The following is a 16,272-nucleotide window of genomic DNA, read 5'->3' as shown; positions in this document are numbered from 1 at the left end:
ACCCACCAGTCATGCCAAGATGCTCCTACATTTGTTGAACACCCAGTGTGTGTCAGGCTTGACAGCCACCGGCCTCCTGCTGTACACAGGGACACACGTTGTGCCTAAGGGGAGCCTAAGTTTCAGAGGTACGCATGAGGGTGGGCAGAGACGGAATGGCCAGGCAGAGCAGACAGTAAATGAGGTGGGCTTGCTTCTGTAGATGCGGCCGGCCCAGCCAACCTCCCTACACAGCTGGTCTTTAAAGCACACAGACAGCCCTGGGGGTGAGCATTCTCCAGCAGGGAGGAGCATACAGTCACCTGAGGCAAGAAGGGCACGGCAGGTGCAGAGCAGAGGCAGGTGAAGTTCAGGCTCAGCCCCAGGGAGAGTGAAGCAGCCCCGCCCCTGCACAGGCCAGGCCAGAGTCTTAGTCTACCACAACAGGAAGGAAGGCAAGCAGTTTCCCTTCCTCCACACCCTTTAGTCTCACACACTTCCAGCCAGGGGCTCTACTGCAGGGCTGATGTGAACCACTCGCCCCTGACTTGGCCCCACACACTCAAGAGGCAGGCAGCCGGGGCTACGCAGGGTTGTGGGCATGCGCTGCCAGTGCCCTCGGCACAATGTTCACGGAGTCGGCTGTATATGTGTGAGTGTGTGTATGTATATGGGAGCAGCAATGTATGTGTGAATGTGTGTGTGTGAGTTTGTGTATACGTGTATGAATGTGAGAATGTGTATGATAGTGTGAATGTGTATGTGTGAAAATGAGCATATATGCCTAAGTGTTTGTATGACAGTGTGTATGACTGTGTGAGTATGAGAGAGACTGTGTGTGTATGAGTGTTTGTATGACAATGCATGTGTATGAGAGAGTGTAAGAATGTGTGTGACAGAGATTTTACAAAACCAGAGCCCAGAGCAGGGGCTTCCAGCTGCTTCCCAGGTAACATTCTCTGAGCTTCCTGATACAGGAGAAGCTATTTACCACTTGGAGAAAGTCCTCTATCTGCCAGGATGCCAAGCCCGCCTTGCTTCCCGGGAACTACCTGACAATGGTCAGTGCCTACAGGACAGCAGACATGGTACACGGGACGCCCCTCCCCATGAGACAGCATTAACTCCCAACACTTACCACGGGCTCCCACCCCAGCATTAGCTTCGCTTTTTTGATGTCTGGTTTTCTTTTCTGTGGGTCATCCTGGGCTTCAGAGAGAAACTGAATTTCACTTCCGCTACCTGAGATGTTTAAAGAATAAAAAGGTAAGAGAAGCACAAAGAACAGGGAAGCATGGCCTTACCATCCACATCAAAGTCAAACCCATCTGCCACGTGAATAGGGGGCAGGCAGTGGAAATGCAGCTCCCAAGAAGCCCTGGAGCTCCTGAGGGACTCTCCCACGTGCAAGTACAGGAGCACTCCTGCAACTGCTTGGTGGGGGGGTACGTTACTCTACCTCAACAGGCCTGAGTTACCGCCCCAGGCAGTAACTGTACCTGAGTGCCACTCCCAGGCAGCCCACCCACACCAGGTAACAAGTGCAGACGTCCCCGCAAAGAACGACCCCAGTGTGAGACCACAAACATATTATGGGGCTGTCCCTGAGGTGGATGCCCCAAGTAGGCCACACCTGGGTGCCCGAAGCCTAGACAGCCCGAGACCCAAGATGTGCAGCCACCCAGCTAAAGGGACCTCTCGGAGGACGGCAAAGCCTGGCCTATTCTGCATCCTTGGAATGTCACCTGTGACTGTGTGCCAGATTGGCAGAAGAAAGCCTGTGGAGGCTTTCCCTGCCTCCCTATCACTGAGGCCACATCACAGACTCTGCAGTCAATCACCACCATAGATGGTTCTGGATGCTGTCACAAAGCTACACACAGAAGTACAGCAGAGAAGCTGCACCCCCGCTTAGGTTTCAAATGAGTTTCTCATGCGTCAGCATGCATAGATAACCTGAAGAGCCTGTCAACATGCAGACCCTGATGTGGGAGACTGGGCTAGGGTGTGAGAGTATGAATTTCTAACACATGTCCTGATGATGCTGCCACGCTGGCCCAAGCGCTTCACTCTGGGCAGTGAGGGTGTAAGGAGTAGCTCTCACAGAACTGTGAGCTGAGCCTGCCCCTTCCTCACACGGGAGGAACACAGATTCAGGATGGAGAAGATGGAAAGTGCAGCATCGAAGTGGCTATGGGAGCCACAGATGCTGAAGGCTACGTTTGGAAGTAGGATAGAGGTGGTTGGCAGTAGCTACCACCTCTACTGCCACAAGCAACGAGAAGATTCCAGCCATCAGAGTTATTAGACCAATGCCAGTAAGGGCAGCCTGATGCCAGGAATTAACCCAGCCAAGTGGGGTCTGAATGGTCACCTCAGGACACACTGTTGACAATGTTCCTCCCTAGCCTAGCCCTCCAGTCCAGTCAGGATGTGTCATCACTCCAATTTCTGGATCAACCCCAGACAACAGACATCCTCCAAGCGCCTGACGCCTCAGAGCGCCAGGATGAGGCCAAGGGCTCATCCACTCTATGTCTGCAATCCAGGGCTGGTCTGGAAGACCTGACCTTCTCATGGCCTACGAGTCCACCTTGATGGGGTGCTTCCAATGCTACACTGCCCCAGTGGCTGGCAGCCAGGATGGCCAGAACTGCAAACAGAATTTCAAACTTGCCTAAAGCACACAGCTGGTGGTTGCTGCCTCGTGCTGTCTGTAATTCTATGCTTAACATGCATGACCAATTTGGAAATCCAACAGCTGTCACCTGTGTAGGATGATCTAACACAATCATGCCTCAAATACTGGAACAAATCTCTTCCTCCCTCCCACTCCATGCAAACCTACAATGAAAACTGTGAATAAAACCAGTCTGGCCCTCCCTTATCTTTCCATTACTTAAAAAATTAGAAAACACTTAAGTGTTCCTGATAAAAAGTTCTGCTTTGATCCAATTCAATTAGCTTGGATTAATTACCCACTTTCTAGTTAAGGTATTATCAACAGATAGGGCAGGCACAGACAATTCCACTCAAGAAGTGATTTATCCTACTTACCAACAAGGTTTTTAATTAACTGAGCAAATTCTAGGATTGTGTGTTCTTCTGGGTTCCCCTAAGGAAGAAATGGTTTTGGTTATAAGCATCATGACAAAAGCAGTGACCCGCCACGCAGACCACATGCCTGTCTGCAGAGATGTCTGCTGGCCAAGTCTCACCTCCCTGCACTGCTTCAGCCGAGCTCCGTGTGCCAGCAGATACTCTACTTCCAAGATGCCAGTTACTCACGTGACAGTGCTAAACTGCACCATCTACACCTTCAGCTTCTAGGCTGCTGTGTACAAGGCTGGGCTTTGGCTAGGTCAAGAGTCTCAGATGAAGGCACACATTTACTCACTGAGTATCAGGCAATTTCCATATCTAACTTAAAACAATGTCACTTTTATAAAAGCTTGGGTTTACAGAATTAGCTCTTCTAACACCATCTATTTCCCTCTGGGTGTGCTGTGTTAACGATGTCAGCGATGAAGAACTTGCCATCTCACATCTGTTCTCATTAAGGCAGAAATGAGTATGCTCACAGGCGAGTGTCCTGGGCAAGCCAGAGGACAAACTCGATGCAGTTCGTGAAGTGAGAATATGTGTGGGGACTTTAAGGAAAACCACTTGCTCTTTTTCTCCCTTCCATCACACATCAGAGCACCTGTTACTCTTAATCTGCCGCCACTGCCCCCAAACATAAGAGACCATCATAAAGTCTGATAATTCTATATCCTAAAGCCTCTTCATACCCAGGTCTGAAGTTAGATGGTAAATGTGAAGGGACAAACCCTGGAACTCACTGAGCCCAGAGGGGACTGACTAGCAAGGTAGAGCGATGGGAATTTGGAAGAAAAGTAATTCTGCTGTTACTGGGGCTCCTGGCAGACACACGATTCCAATTTTAGGACTGACCCTGTGCAAAGGCCCTCCACAAAGATGGTATCTTCAGAGAAGAGCCTGGCTGCCCAGGGAAGTCACAGACAACACCGCTGCTGCTAAAGGGCCTATAGCAAAACAGAGAGAAGGGGCGGCTCCTGCCTCTCCAGCTTACACGGGAAAATGCTGCAGGCAAAGTGAGGCTTACAGCTTGAGGCACGTTCTGGTTTGCTTTAAGTGAATGCTTTTTCAAAAGTGGCACACTGTATCTCTGAATTAGCAACAGTCCCAGGATGGAGTCAGCACTCCAGGGCCCATTCTTTCCTATGTGATGAGACCTCCCTCTCACACCAGGGAAAAATGCATGGTTTCCAGTGTACTTGAGATGGTTGGTTACAAAGACATTCATAAGCAACAGTGACAAGGTTTGCAAGACATGGGTCACATGGCCAACATTTTAGAGTTCCTCGAACTCTACACAACTCTTTGTTGTGTAGAAAGCTGGAGAGGTAGTTTGAGAGAAGCACCTGAAATGACCCCAAGGCTTCATCGAGGTGGGGTTATGGGAGCTCTCTAGTGAGCTAAGGGGTTCCTTTGTCCACTGCCATTGACAGAAGCAGAACATCTTGAATGCTGGACAGTCCACATTGGACACCCTACATTTTAAATGAGATGGAACAAAACCGCTCACAAAATCACTCAGTGATAGAAAGGGTAAGAGATCCTAGCATAACCCAGCCAAGGAGGAGAAGGCTTTGGTGGGGGGTAGGACCATGTCCTTTAAATCCTTGGAGAGTTACCACAAAGTAGAGGCATCACACAAGCCATGAATGGCCCCCAGGTGGAGAAGTGAGGTCACTGGGTTGGCGTGCAGAAAGAGAGATTTTTGGTCCAATATAAGGAAGTGCTTTCTGCCAGCCAGAACTGTCCAAAGATGGAATGAACTGCTCTGAGCAAAAGCAAGTTCACCAGCACTGAAACTGCTCAAGGCGGGATGACCCCTCCAACTGGGAGGTTCTGGGGCTGTGGGCAAGCACGCAGGGAAGCCAAGAAGCCATGAAGGTGGTCTGTCCGGCTAAACGGCAGACTTCATCAGCAACTAGAAAACTTTCTCTCTGAACAACCTCCATCTTCTAAAATTTCAATCAGGTCTTAAACGAGGACCTGCTTGTTAAATAGAGAACAAGATAAATACATATGTCCACCTACTACCACAAAAAGACTTTACACATTTTTAGTCCTGGGCCCTTCAGAGGGTGGAGGGGCTGATTATATCACTATCCATGCCTTGCAGATGCTTTACTTCTTTGTATACTCTTACTTTGTGTGTGTGTGTTTTTTCCTGAATATTTAGCAAGCAACAAACACGAATGCCTTAAGTGTGCTGATAGCAAATGAAGCAAAGCCTGGTGCTGCTCATGGTTTCACAAATGAACAGAAGCCTGTGCTGTCCTGCAGAGTGGAGGGAGAGGAACACTCACCAGGTTGACTGGGCTGCTGACGTTGCTGTTCATGAGAGCCACGAGGCCGTTCACCAGATCACTGGAAAAAAAGGGGAGGCGGGTGAGGCTCTGCCTGCTGGAACATGCCAGTGCCACGCGCCACACAGAAGCCCTCCCAGAAGAAAAATTACCACCCCCAGAAGAAAATAAAAACCCAAATGGAAAACTGAATGTCAAAATAAAATCCTATAAACTAAGATGGTGTTTATGATGTGAAAGCATTTATGGATAAAATGATATATTTGACGTCTGGGATTTGCTTTTTGTGGGTGTGGAGGAGATGATTAAGTAGGATGGAAGCTGAGAGATGGGGTTGAGTTTGACACAATATTTCTGACGTCCTTTAACAATTAAAAACTAAGCATAAGTTAAAACAGGCATATACTAAAAAAATATGGAGTTTACGTAAGTTTACAAAAAAAATTCATGTTTAATGTGAACCCAGTAGTTGACCTGTACAAAACTACATGATTACTTTTAAAAACAAGATCCACAGAAATGAACGAACTCCAGTATGTGATCCCCATACTGGCAAATCACAGATAAAGCCAAACAATACCGAGGGTTAAAATAAACAAAAATGTCACTCCCTACTCCCCCAACCTGGAATTCACCACCCCGAAAAACACCTCATATGAAACGGTCGGGGATATTTGGATGTTTCAAATGGATTGTGATCAGCTGGGCCATGAAGGTGAAGATAAGTAAGCAAACTTCCGCTTACCAAGGTTTGGTTCTTATTTTCAGAAGCTTTAAAGTGTGGCTCTGTTAAAACAAAGTTACTTCGTAAAAATGACACCTCACTGCTAAGCACAAGCACTTTTTCTAAGCTGATTTTTCGCAAGTTATAATTCTTAGCAGACTTTTAAAGCTCTGACCCTCCTCCTCCTCCTCTGTCAATACCAGTGAGAAGCAGAATACTCTGGGTCAGGATAAACTTCCAAAAGAAAACCCCAGATAGGTTTTGCTTTCCTTTCAATAGGAAAAAAAAAAAAAATTTTAGGGGCAGGGTATTTAGTTAATAAGATATTTCTGTGTTTTCCTTTACGACAAATGGATATTTCATATGAACATGCTTACAATGTTCTGTTCTCAAGGATCAAGCACAAATGCAAATCCCTGCTGACCTTGGATGATTTCTCTTTTATATAAACTGGCAAAAAGTCACTTCATCACTATGGCAGAGTAGTTACAATTGTGCACTCGCGAAACACATCTGTGCATGTTTATAGAAGGACATTAAAAGCTGCCATTCCATTGCATCCACAATAGGTTTTAATATTATAACTGGGGGATGGGGTCTATTTGAGTTGGAAAAAGGCTGACTCTCAAGCAGTCATCCTCAGTGGGGCAGGAGGGAGTGCCATGTGCCTTTTACATGACAAACTGGCAACTTTTAAGGTCAAAATTGCATAGATCACACTCATTTAACCTGAAGCTCTTAAAGAGTGTCATTTTGACAAAGTGACTTTTAAAGAAAATATAGCATGCCTTTGTTATGTAAATGAGAACAAAACCCAGCCATGAGAATATTAAACAGTCATGCCAAAATGTCGATGCGGATGGCCACCTAGACCTCAGAATTCCTGCAATGCTGTTTCGAGGCAATCGTGGGTTTGGGGAGCGGTTAATTTGGTTCAGTAACGATGGAACCAGACATTGTGTGTTACTAAAAGATGCTCAGTTCCTAAAAAACTGCTTCAGAAAAACATCAAATGAACATTAATGAACTCAGCTGAGTCCTCAACAATGAAAATGTTTAATGTCGGGAAACCCTTGCCCAAGTGTGGCAAAGTCCCTGAAGCCTTGTCACCTCAGATTCCACTAACGTGGAACCAGAGAGCATCACCAGAATGGGGAGTAAATACTGCACAAGTGTTACAAAACGGGGTTTTCTAAAAGGGATAACAACCATGTGCCTAGGGGAACTGCTCAAGCCCTCTTTCCAAGTAGTCAAGTGGTATGGGAGAGGACGATGCATGTGATGGCAGCTAGGCACGTGCAGGCATGGGACAGTGACCAAGGCACGGAGAGAGTGATGGGGCAAAGACCCTTGCTCATCAGAGCGGGCCAGGCACGCTGGGCAAATTTTGTCCTGAGATGGGACAGCACATAGCACAGGCATCATCGAATGCTCAAAATATTTTAGTCCCTAGCAAAAGGAAAAGTCTCTGTGGCTATGTAAATTGAATTTTGCAAGCAATGCCCTTGAGATAATCACAGCAGGAAGAAGAGTGGGCTCTGCCTGGTTTCCTTTCCACCGCACAACATCTCATCGATATTCCATGTGGTGTGGGGCTGGAGAAGCCTGGGGGTCACTGGTGAGGCAGCGCAAGGCAAACCCACATAACCTAGGACAGCAAGCCTTCCTCAGGAAAGGGCACAGCTGGGTGGGTGGAGGATGGGATGAGAGCCAGTCACTATGGAAAGACGATACTCAATCCATGGGAGGCCCACAATTTGGTCCCCATACAGAAGTCTGCCATGACGGTTTCCCCCGGGACATGGTGCCTATGTTAAGTGCTTTGAAATGAACACAGTCCCGAAGTGGGGGCAGCTGCTGTTTCCCTGTTAAATCGCTTTTTAGAATACGCATGCCTATTTGGGCAACAATATTGGTTATAGTACAGTTCTGGGCTTTTTGCCCCTTGTGGTTACGATATTAATGGGTGGGGAGGGAAAAAAACACTGACTGTATAAATGTTTATTCACAGCTTTCTTTTAGAGTAAATGGAAGTTCAAAAATACTTTCAGCAAAATTCTACAATAGTTGTTTTAGATTCTTTTTAAAATTTTATTTTACTACCAGTTCCATTTCTCCAAGGGACTCCTACTCTTACCTAAGAGTCCTGGGTATACAGAAGCTGATGTGGTTGCTTTGGCTGAAGTGGGACTGGGGGGGCTTCCCTGACCTGCACCACAACAGCCACCATCTCACCCTAGTGCCCCTAGGATGGCCCCAAGACAGCAGGAACAGCACTTCCTGACTGAGAGGCATACTGGGGTCTTTGCAATGAAGAGTGAAAATACATGGGTTCAAAATCGAGAACTGGAGAACACAAGAAACTTTCAGAAAATGTGCAATAGCCACATACCGGTAGAGACACTTTGGCATATGCAACTGCTTCTATCCTAACTACTCTCAGAACCCACAATGCCTTTAAAATCAATCACCGATGGAATGGAACAACAGAACAGTGGATTTTTAAGGACTGCCAAGAAAACAATAAATACCACCCCGTGAATCTATTAAAAAATATAATTTTAATCTGCATTTAGTTTCAACACGAAATTCTACATGAGAACACCATCTACCTTGTGACCTTCACAAGGGCTATCTCCTCCACCCCATAAGCCATGCTTGCAATGGGTCAGATTCTGGCATTCGCAGGTTTGCTGGATGCATATGGTCACCTCAACTCAGCCTGCACTGAAGTCACCCGTCACCCTCAGAGCTGGGCAACTTCACCCACTCACCACTAGGTGGCAGTAAAAGATTAGCACATGAGTCACAACAGTCATGGAGATGAATGCAAATTTTAACTTTTAAACAGAGAACAGCAAATTTTCCCATCATAAAATTAAAAATTTTGAATCAATATATAGTGTTCGTGTTGTGGAAATGGTTAACATATACAAGACACTGAACTCGGTGTCAAGTCTGCAAGACCCCTACGCCAAAGCACTACTAAGGTTGGGGCCGGGCAGGACAGTCTTACCTGACGTACTGGAACGCCCTTGTCTGAGATCCAGATCCGTACACCTGGAAGAAAACCAACAGTTAGGCCCCCTGAGAAAACCACACCAGAACTGGGTAGGTAGGTGTCCTTGAAATTACAGGGGACACAGACTGACCTTGAAACTGATCCCAGGGGGCAGTGACGCTGACTCAAAGCACCTAGTACCACAGCCCACACTCTACTTCAAGACCATGCCCTGACAGGGAGTCAGTGGCAGCAATACCTAAAGCGTGCACCTGGAATACATGTGTAAAGTTTTCCCTCAAAAGACAGTGCCTGAAGGAATTCATTCCTGCTAGAGTCCTATGATGTGTCAGGCATCATGTGAGGCTCTGGGGACTGTGACCTCAGAGTCCAGCTGGGTGAAAGATCTACACATAAACAGTAATGCGTGTATTTCACTTGGGTTCCCCACTCTGACTGCTCAACAGCAGAGCTGGGAATGCAGCCCAGGCTGGTCCACAGACTCTTTGGGATGAGGCTGGCATCTTTGGGCTGAAGCTGTTATTGTTACAGCTACCTCCCCAGGAGATTCTAATGTAAGGCCAAAGTTGAGAATCATGCAGGAGACTCCGAAAGTGAAGCAGAGGTGGCAGGAGGGAGGGAGTCTCACACTCCCCTTTCTGTCCAGAGCGCATCTGCTCCACACTTCCATAGCTTGGCTTGTGTTCTTTGCTCTGCTGGCCAAGACCCTCTTGTCTACTTTACACCTGGCAGAGGCTACTCATCCATTAGGGACAAGCTCTGATGTTGTCGCCTGAGGAAGCTTTGTCTGGCTGAGTCCCCAGAGAAAGCCCTTTGCCAACTCCTCCCAACTGTGAACTCCCCAGAAGGACTGGTGTCCAACCCACCGTGGCCCTGCTGGAGCCCAGCACAATGCATGGTGCAATACTAGTGTAGGATGAGCATCTGCTGAACAACCTGCAGAGCGCCATGGATCATGCCACTCACTGAGGAGGAGATGGCAACAGAGGCGCTTGAGGAGATGCCCTTGGAGGTTTTGTTTGCTTGGGTGCCTCCCTGTGGTGGAACACAGGCAGCTGGGAGGAAGGGACTGCTTTTGGGAACAAGCCTGATTATAACAAACCCGGGGCCTCCTCCCACCTGACAGCAAAAAGGAGCCCCTGCCAGCAGCTCTGTGAACAGCCCCAATGGCCCCAGATACTCAGCATGAATTCCTGAAGTTCTTCCCACCAGTTGTGAGAAGGAAAAGGGAAAGGGGCAGGTAGGGGAAAAAAGCACATGCTTCAAACTCCCCGAATGCCTTTCTTTAAAGCAGGTTCAAAGGCTATCTCTGTCTTCTTAATAAGCATTGACATATGCCAATTTCACAGGTATATCAGTTCTAACTACATGGGTTCTGTTCTTGGAGGGAAGGCCTTCCACTGAGAAGAGGCTGGGTATGCAGAGGAATCAAAATTTCTGTCAACATAGAAACTACAGCTGTAACAAATCTCAGTCAAGTAACATTAAGGAAAGATGGCAGTGGGCCCCTTGGAAGCACAGGGCAGTTCCTTGACAGTTTTGCCTGAACCAGATTCTCTGGGCTGGCTGATACTTCTGACACATGTGAGGAAGACAGGAAGCATTGGGCCTGATTTGGTAGGAAAGGAAGTCCACTCCCGGCCAGCTCTGTCAGCCTGGAAACTCCCCTCCACTCTAGTGCCACAGGTATAACTCTGTTTTTTGTTTTCTTTAAACAACCTTATTTTGGAGATGAGGTGATGGAAGGTCAAACTGCTGGAGTGACCTGCACCCAGCAGAGTGAAATTTATCTTGACTCCAAGTTCAGGATTCTTTGTCCCACCCTATTGTGTTCATAATTTCAGAACTGCATGCAGTTTTTGCAGCCCCCAAATTGTGGCTCTCAGACTGGCACCAGACCATTCTCCAATCTTGCCATAGTGAGTACTGGATTTAGTCAAGTCCTGCATCACAGGTGCTCCTCCACAGGTGGGTTTGGGGCTGTGCTACTGCCTGCCCATTGCCTCTGCTGCATCCGGCGCTCTGCCCTCAAAGCTAAGTACACAGACGCACCTCTGCTACTTGTTTTGCGCCTTCCCACCACACTCAGTCAGGGTCACTGTGATGGTGGGCTCACCAGTCTGCTGGTGCATTCCAGCCATATTCACAGAAATCCCACCTCTGTGCAGTGTGGCAATGGCCTTCAACAAGCTGGCTGAAGCCAGTCTTCAGTGAGCTAGAGCCCAGACTTGCCCATCAGAGCTGCAGTCTCTCAGAGAGGAGCCATGGAAACATGCAGAGGCAGCTTTTGATTCCACCCAAACATGCTGACCCCAAGCCCTGGACGGAACACAATCCAGGGCACTGCATGCTGGATGAGTCCCCAGACCCGACGGGTTAATCCAGGCTGCCAGCGTCAGGATGTGAAGAACCACGCTAAGCACCCACTCTACCCACTACAAGGGACTTCTTATGATGGAGACACTCAGCAGCTTGAATGTCACTTAAGCCCAAAGGGAACCTTAGGGCTGCAGCCTGGGAAGTAAAAAAAGGCTCCTGAAACAACCCGCAGTCTGCTGGGTACTTCCCACTATTGCCTCATTCAAAGCCCACTGCAGGGAGAGAGTTATGACTGTGGATGCATTTCCCTGCATGACTCACCAGGGGCAGTCCCCACCCAGCCAGCACCGACACAAGGTTCACCTGGACGCACCAAGGTCACCAGGTAAGCTCTGCTCCCTTCAGGTCTGGTGACACAAGCCCCTCAGCAGCACCCACCCTGAGGTCCCACCTGATGTCCACAAAGCAACTGGGCCTTAAGGAAATAGTCCCCGGGACAGGAGGAGGTGCTTCTGCCTGGGCTGCAGTGGAAAGGTGTGGATGTCATGGGACGCCCACTGCACACCCCCACAGGCCTTGCTGATACAATCTGGAAGGTATGTATGCTCCATTGTGTGCATCAGGCTAAGCTGCAATGTGAGTGGGGCCTGGAACCCTTCCTTCCTGGTATCTTTAACAGTCCTGCCTGCTCCATTGTGTGCATCAGGCTAAGCTGCAATGTGAGTGGGGCCTGGAACCCTTCCTTCCTGGTATCTTTAACAGTCCTGCCGGATTTCAGTTTCTATGGCACATCACATCCATCATCTATACTTTGGTTTAAACTAGCCTCCTAGTACTTTGCAATATGGGGACTTGTACTTTATCACTACACAGTACTTTGCAATATGGGGACTTATAATTCATGTGTGTAATATTCACTGTGTGTGCTAATGTAAAAATATAAAGTTAAAGAAAGGAGTGCGTGTGCAAGAGAGAAGACGCTACGTAATTATACCCCATCCAAAAACATCTGTCTTCCGTGGGCTCTAGAATGCACCCTGTGTACAGCCCTTACAGTGTGAGCTGAGGCCCTTCATCTCCCCTACTCCATGATAAGGCCTGAAGGGACTTGTAACAAATTGGGTGTGCAGCAAAATCCAGGGCATGAGTATCCCAGGGATCTGGTGTGGACAGCTGGCATCAGCAGAGCTCTCAGCCTCCTCATTGTTCTCCTTACAGAAGACAGTGTGAGATTTGGTCCCTCCATCTTCATTTCACACAATAGGAGAGATGCAGGGAGATTCATGCAAGAGTGAAGGCTGCTACTGGGGGCCGGGGAACAAAGGGCTGTGTGCAGGTCAAAGCAGCATGATGATCAAAGAGTCACCGACAGGGGAGAGGACCAGCCGGGGGTGAGGGGCAGCAAGGAGCTCTCTGATGATCACTTGGCAATGTCCCCAACTGTGTTCTAGTGCTCTATGTGTTTAAGATGTAAGAGATTCTTTGCTTGGCCGAACTTGATTCAGGCTCCTGTACCTTCTCCTAGGCCCATTTGTGAGCTTCCTTGTAAAATGTTCTTGTTCTTTTAACAAGAACTTTGTTAAGTCAGTTTAGCAAGAAACCCTTACCTTCGACATCTGTTCACCCTCGATAACTGACATTCCTTACCCCCCACATCACCCTGGCCTGTCTTCAGCAAGAATCCTGTTAGGTTGATTTAGCTAGAATCCTCCTTATCCCTGATGCTTCCCTTAATGAATTTCCATTCACCCACGTCCTCCCTGCTCCTTGGCTATGAATTCTGCTTGCCTGTGCTGTATTTGGAGTTGATCCCAGTCTCTCTTCCCCCTGTGAAATCCCATTGCAGTGATCTGTATTCCTGTCATGATGGTCCTGAATAAAGTCTTCCCACCATACTTTAACCAACACCACTGAGTAACTGTTTAACAGATCCCGAGGCTTCCTGCCACAAACAAAGGCCCAATGTAAGGATCACTTATCACACCACAGTATCAGTAAAATGGCTAAACATTATACTAGTTTTGAATTGGTCTTGGAAGTATAGTTTTTCCAAAATTTCCCTTTGGAGGAATAGCAAGGCTTTAAAAATGACATAGAACTGGATTCAAGCCCCAATTCTGCCACGTCTGAACTGTCCTGGGCAAATTCCTCTTGGTGAAGTTGTTTACCCCTCTGTAACCTGGGATAAATCATATGGGGTGGAAAGCAGAATGAACCCCTCCTGTGAATCTGTATACTATAACTGAACTGTGAGCCAAAGCCTCTTCAAAAATAAACTTACGACACTAGCTCTACCTGAACCATACTTGTCTATTTTCTAAACTGAGATGCAAAATTTGCTGAACTTCTACATGATTCCACTTAAAATACAGCTTTGATGTATGATGCAGTTAACCTAGCGACATACTCCGTGAGTCCCCATCACAAGAATCTGCTACAGCAGCGAGTGAGATGCTAGGACACACATGAGCAATCTGCTCAAAAACACAGCTGCAAGGTAAGCAATCACACCTACCCAGCCTGGAAAGGGAGGACAAGACACTGAGCTGTTCCCAGCCACCCTGGAAGAGGTCTTCATTTCGGAAGTGACTACTTGGAAATGTAGCAGAAAACAAACAAGATGGACATGTCTCCTTATTTCCCTTCCTCAGTAAGCCAAGTGTTTCTAAAGACAGGCTGGTGGAGGCAGGCCTGCAAGTGTCTCTCCAGACCACTCCACAGAGCCATCTGACAAGAGCAAAGGATATCTCAATTGGACAGAAAAGAATGAAGTTAGCGACTTTATCAAATTCTTGCTGGGAAATAGAATTCTGTGTGACAAAGGAAACAAAACACATTCTGAAAGGCCTCCCTTGGGACTTCTGCCTCCTGCCACCAGAAGGCACCTACGGAGACTAAAGTCCGCCACGTTCTGAATTAACTGCAGTCATGGATGGCTCCAGAGATCTTCTCCCTTCCATCTCTGGCACAAAAGCTTGCTCAGTGTGAAGGCAACACATGAGTTATCACCTCTAGCATGCATTCTTGGGGAGGGCGGCTAGGGGACAGCGGGGGCCCTGGCTGCTGCCAAGGAGGCACTAAATCAAGCTCCTTCTTGGAGGCTTTCACAGTTTATTGTGCAAACAAAGCAGCTCTCATCTCACAGCATGAGGGACTTTCTGAACACACTGGCTAAAAAGGCACCAGGCCGTGGAATTCTCAACTGAGCAGGTGGACTCTTGTTCGCAGGGCACGGCATGAACTCCTCGGAACCCCAAGTAGCAGCAAAAGGGGAACATGGGATGACAGTTTCACTACTTTCACTTACTGTAAAAAAAAGTGGCCACTACAAACCCAATTATTAGTCCACCCAGCATCTCTCTCCTGCCACCCATGTGCCTGGGGGGGGGCGGTCTTCTTTCTGGGAGCCAGGAACACAACCATGAATGAAATAAAGTTCCTGGTTTTGAAGAGCATACACTGTACTAACAGGGATTGGGGGCTGGAAAATTCGTATTTCAGTTGGTTGCAAGGGCAGTGAAGACAATTAACATGGTTATGGTAACCAGCCTGGTACCATGATGCAGAGAAGCGTCAAGAAGTTTCTCTTATGTAGAAGAAGAATGCATGAGGAGAATGCCCAGAAGAAAAGCAAGATGCTCCTGGGACAGGCAGGAGCAAGTGCACGAGGAAGCCTGGCCTAAGGGAGGGCACGGAAGCAAGAAGGCTGTGTCCCATGCTCTGCTGGGGCTGCAGAGCCACTCGAGCTTCTGACCTCTCTTTACAAGGCTCCCTCCAGCTGTGGGGGTGAGAGTACACAGGACAGGGGGAATGAGAGTGGCTCCAAGGCTATGGTAACAAATAGTGGTGGGACGGCGGCAGTGTAGACCAGGGACTAGAGAATGGACCTACCTAGGCAATCCAAGACCATTAGGATGTGCTGGTAGATCTGTGCATGAAGGAAGGAGAACAGCCATGTGTGGCCACAGAGCCTCCATCCAAAGGCATCAACAAGACACCACTTAGTGACAGGGGGAAGCAAGAGAGCTGCTGGGCTGTTGAGGGTCTAGAGCTGGAGTCTGAACTCACCTCTCCCCTGGAATGCGTTCAGCAAAACTCAGCTATACAGTGTAGCTGCCCCCGGGGAGTCATCTCACTGTGTAACAGGCTGAGCTTTTGGGTCTACACTGGTAGTGGAGCAGCTAACACAGACAAGGAGACATACACACCATGAAGAATGCTTATGAAGAGAGGGGGCTCTGGGTTCAAAATCAGGCTACCACTGTGTGGCCACCTAAGCCTGGGCAACTCATATAACCTCTGTGCTCCAGCATCCTTACCTGAAAAAGGAGGGGAATAATGTCACCTGCAGATCATAGGAGAAGAGTGAGCTAACGTGATCAACTGATCAATGGGTGGGTGCATACGTACTACACAGATATACACATAGCTGTAACTTTTCTCACTGGTATATACTCAATTGATAATAAACCATCTTGCAGGATTTTCAGAGCAACAGGATGCTTATCGACTCTTGAGTCCCACCAAACACCATGCTAGAAAGGGCTCTGGGAGGCTACGGATCAGAAGAGCAAAGTGGCCTGGGCAGATGACCATGAAGAGGAGTGGTGAGAGAGGAGCAGGTGCGAGGGACAATTAGCAAAACCAAAGATGCAGGCAGAGCCTCTCACCAGGCGGGCCTGGGGCACTCCTCCCCAGGGAGGCCAAAGGGCTATGGGGACAGGTATGGAATGAGCAGCCTGCCCTGACCCGAGATGACATCCGAGGGTGCCAAGCAGTTAGTGTCAGCACAGACATCCCTGCCACACACTTGGACCACTGACCAAAGG

The 16,272-nt window shown here is 48.2% G+C and overlaps 1 protein-coding gene across 6 annotated transcripts in view; it reads right to left on the bottom strand.

Annotated features, from left to right (window-relative positions):
* The window catches only part of LOC100409061 (UDP-glucuronic acid decarboxylase 1), a 101,420-nt gene that overhangs the window by 2,221 nt on the left and 82,927 nt on the right, over positions 1-16,272 (bottom strand). For all 6 annotated transcript variants that reach the window (XM_078348401.1, XM_054244671.2, XM_054244672.2 and 3 more), the window contains 4 exons: positions 9,119-9,162; positions 5,379-5,439; positions 3,037-3,094; positions 1,118-1,221 (listed from right to left, as the gene is read on the bottom strand). In XM_078348401.1, coding sequence (XP_078204527.1) covers positions 1,118-1,221; positions 3,037-3,094; positions 5,379-5,439; positions 9,119-9,162 — 267 coding nt within the window. The remainder of the gene's footprint in view (positions 1-1,117; positions 1,222-3,036; positions 3,095-5,378; positions 5,440-9,118; positions 9,163-16,272) is intronic.

The sequence above is a fragment of the Callithrix jacchus genome, chromosome 14, assembly GCF_049354715.1.
Source record: "Callithrix jacchus isolate 240 chromosome 14, calJac240_pri, whole genome shotgun sequence".
In the NCBI taxonomy this organism is placed as follows: domain Eukaryota; kingdom Metazoa; phylum Chordata; class Mammalia; order Primates; family Cebidae; genus Callithrix; species Callithrix jacchus.
This window is presented reverse-complemented; position numbering and strand designations above follow the sequence as displayed.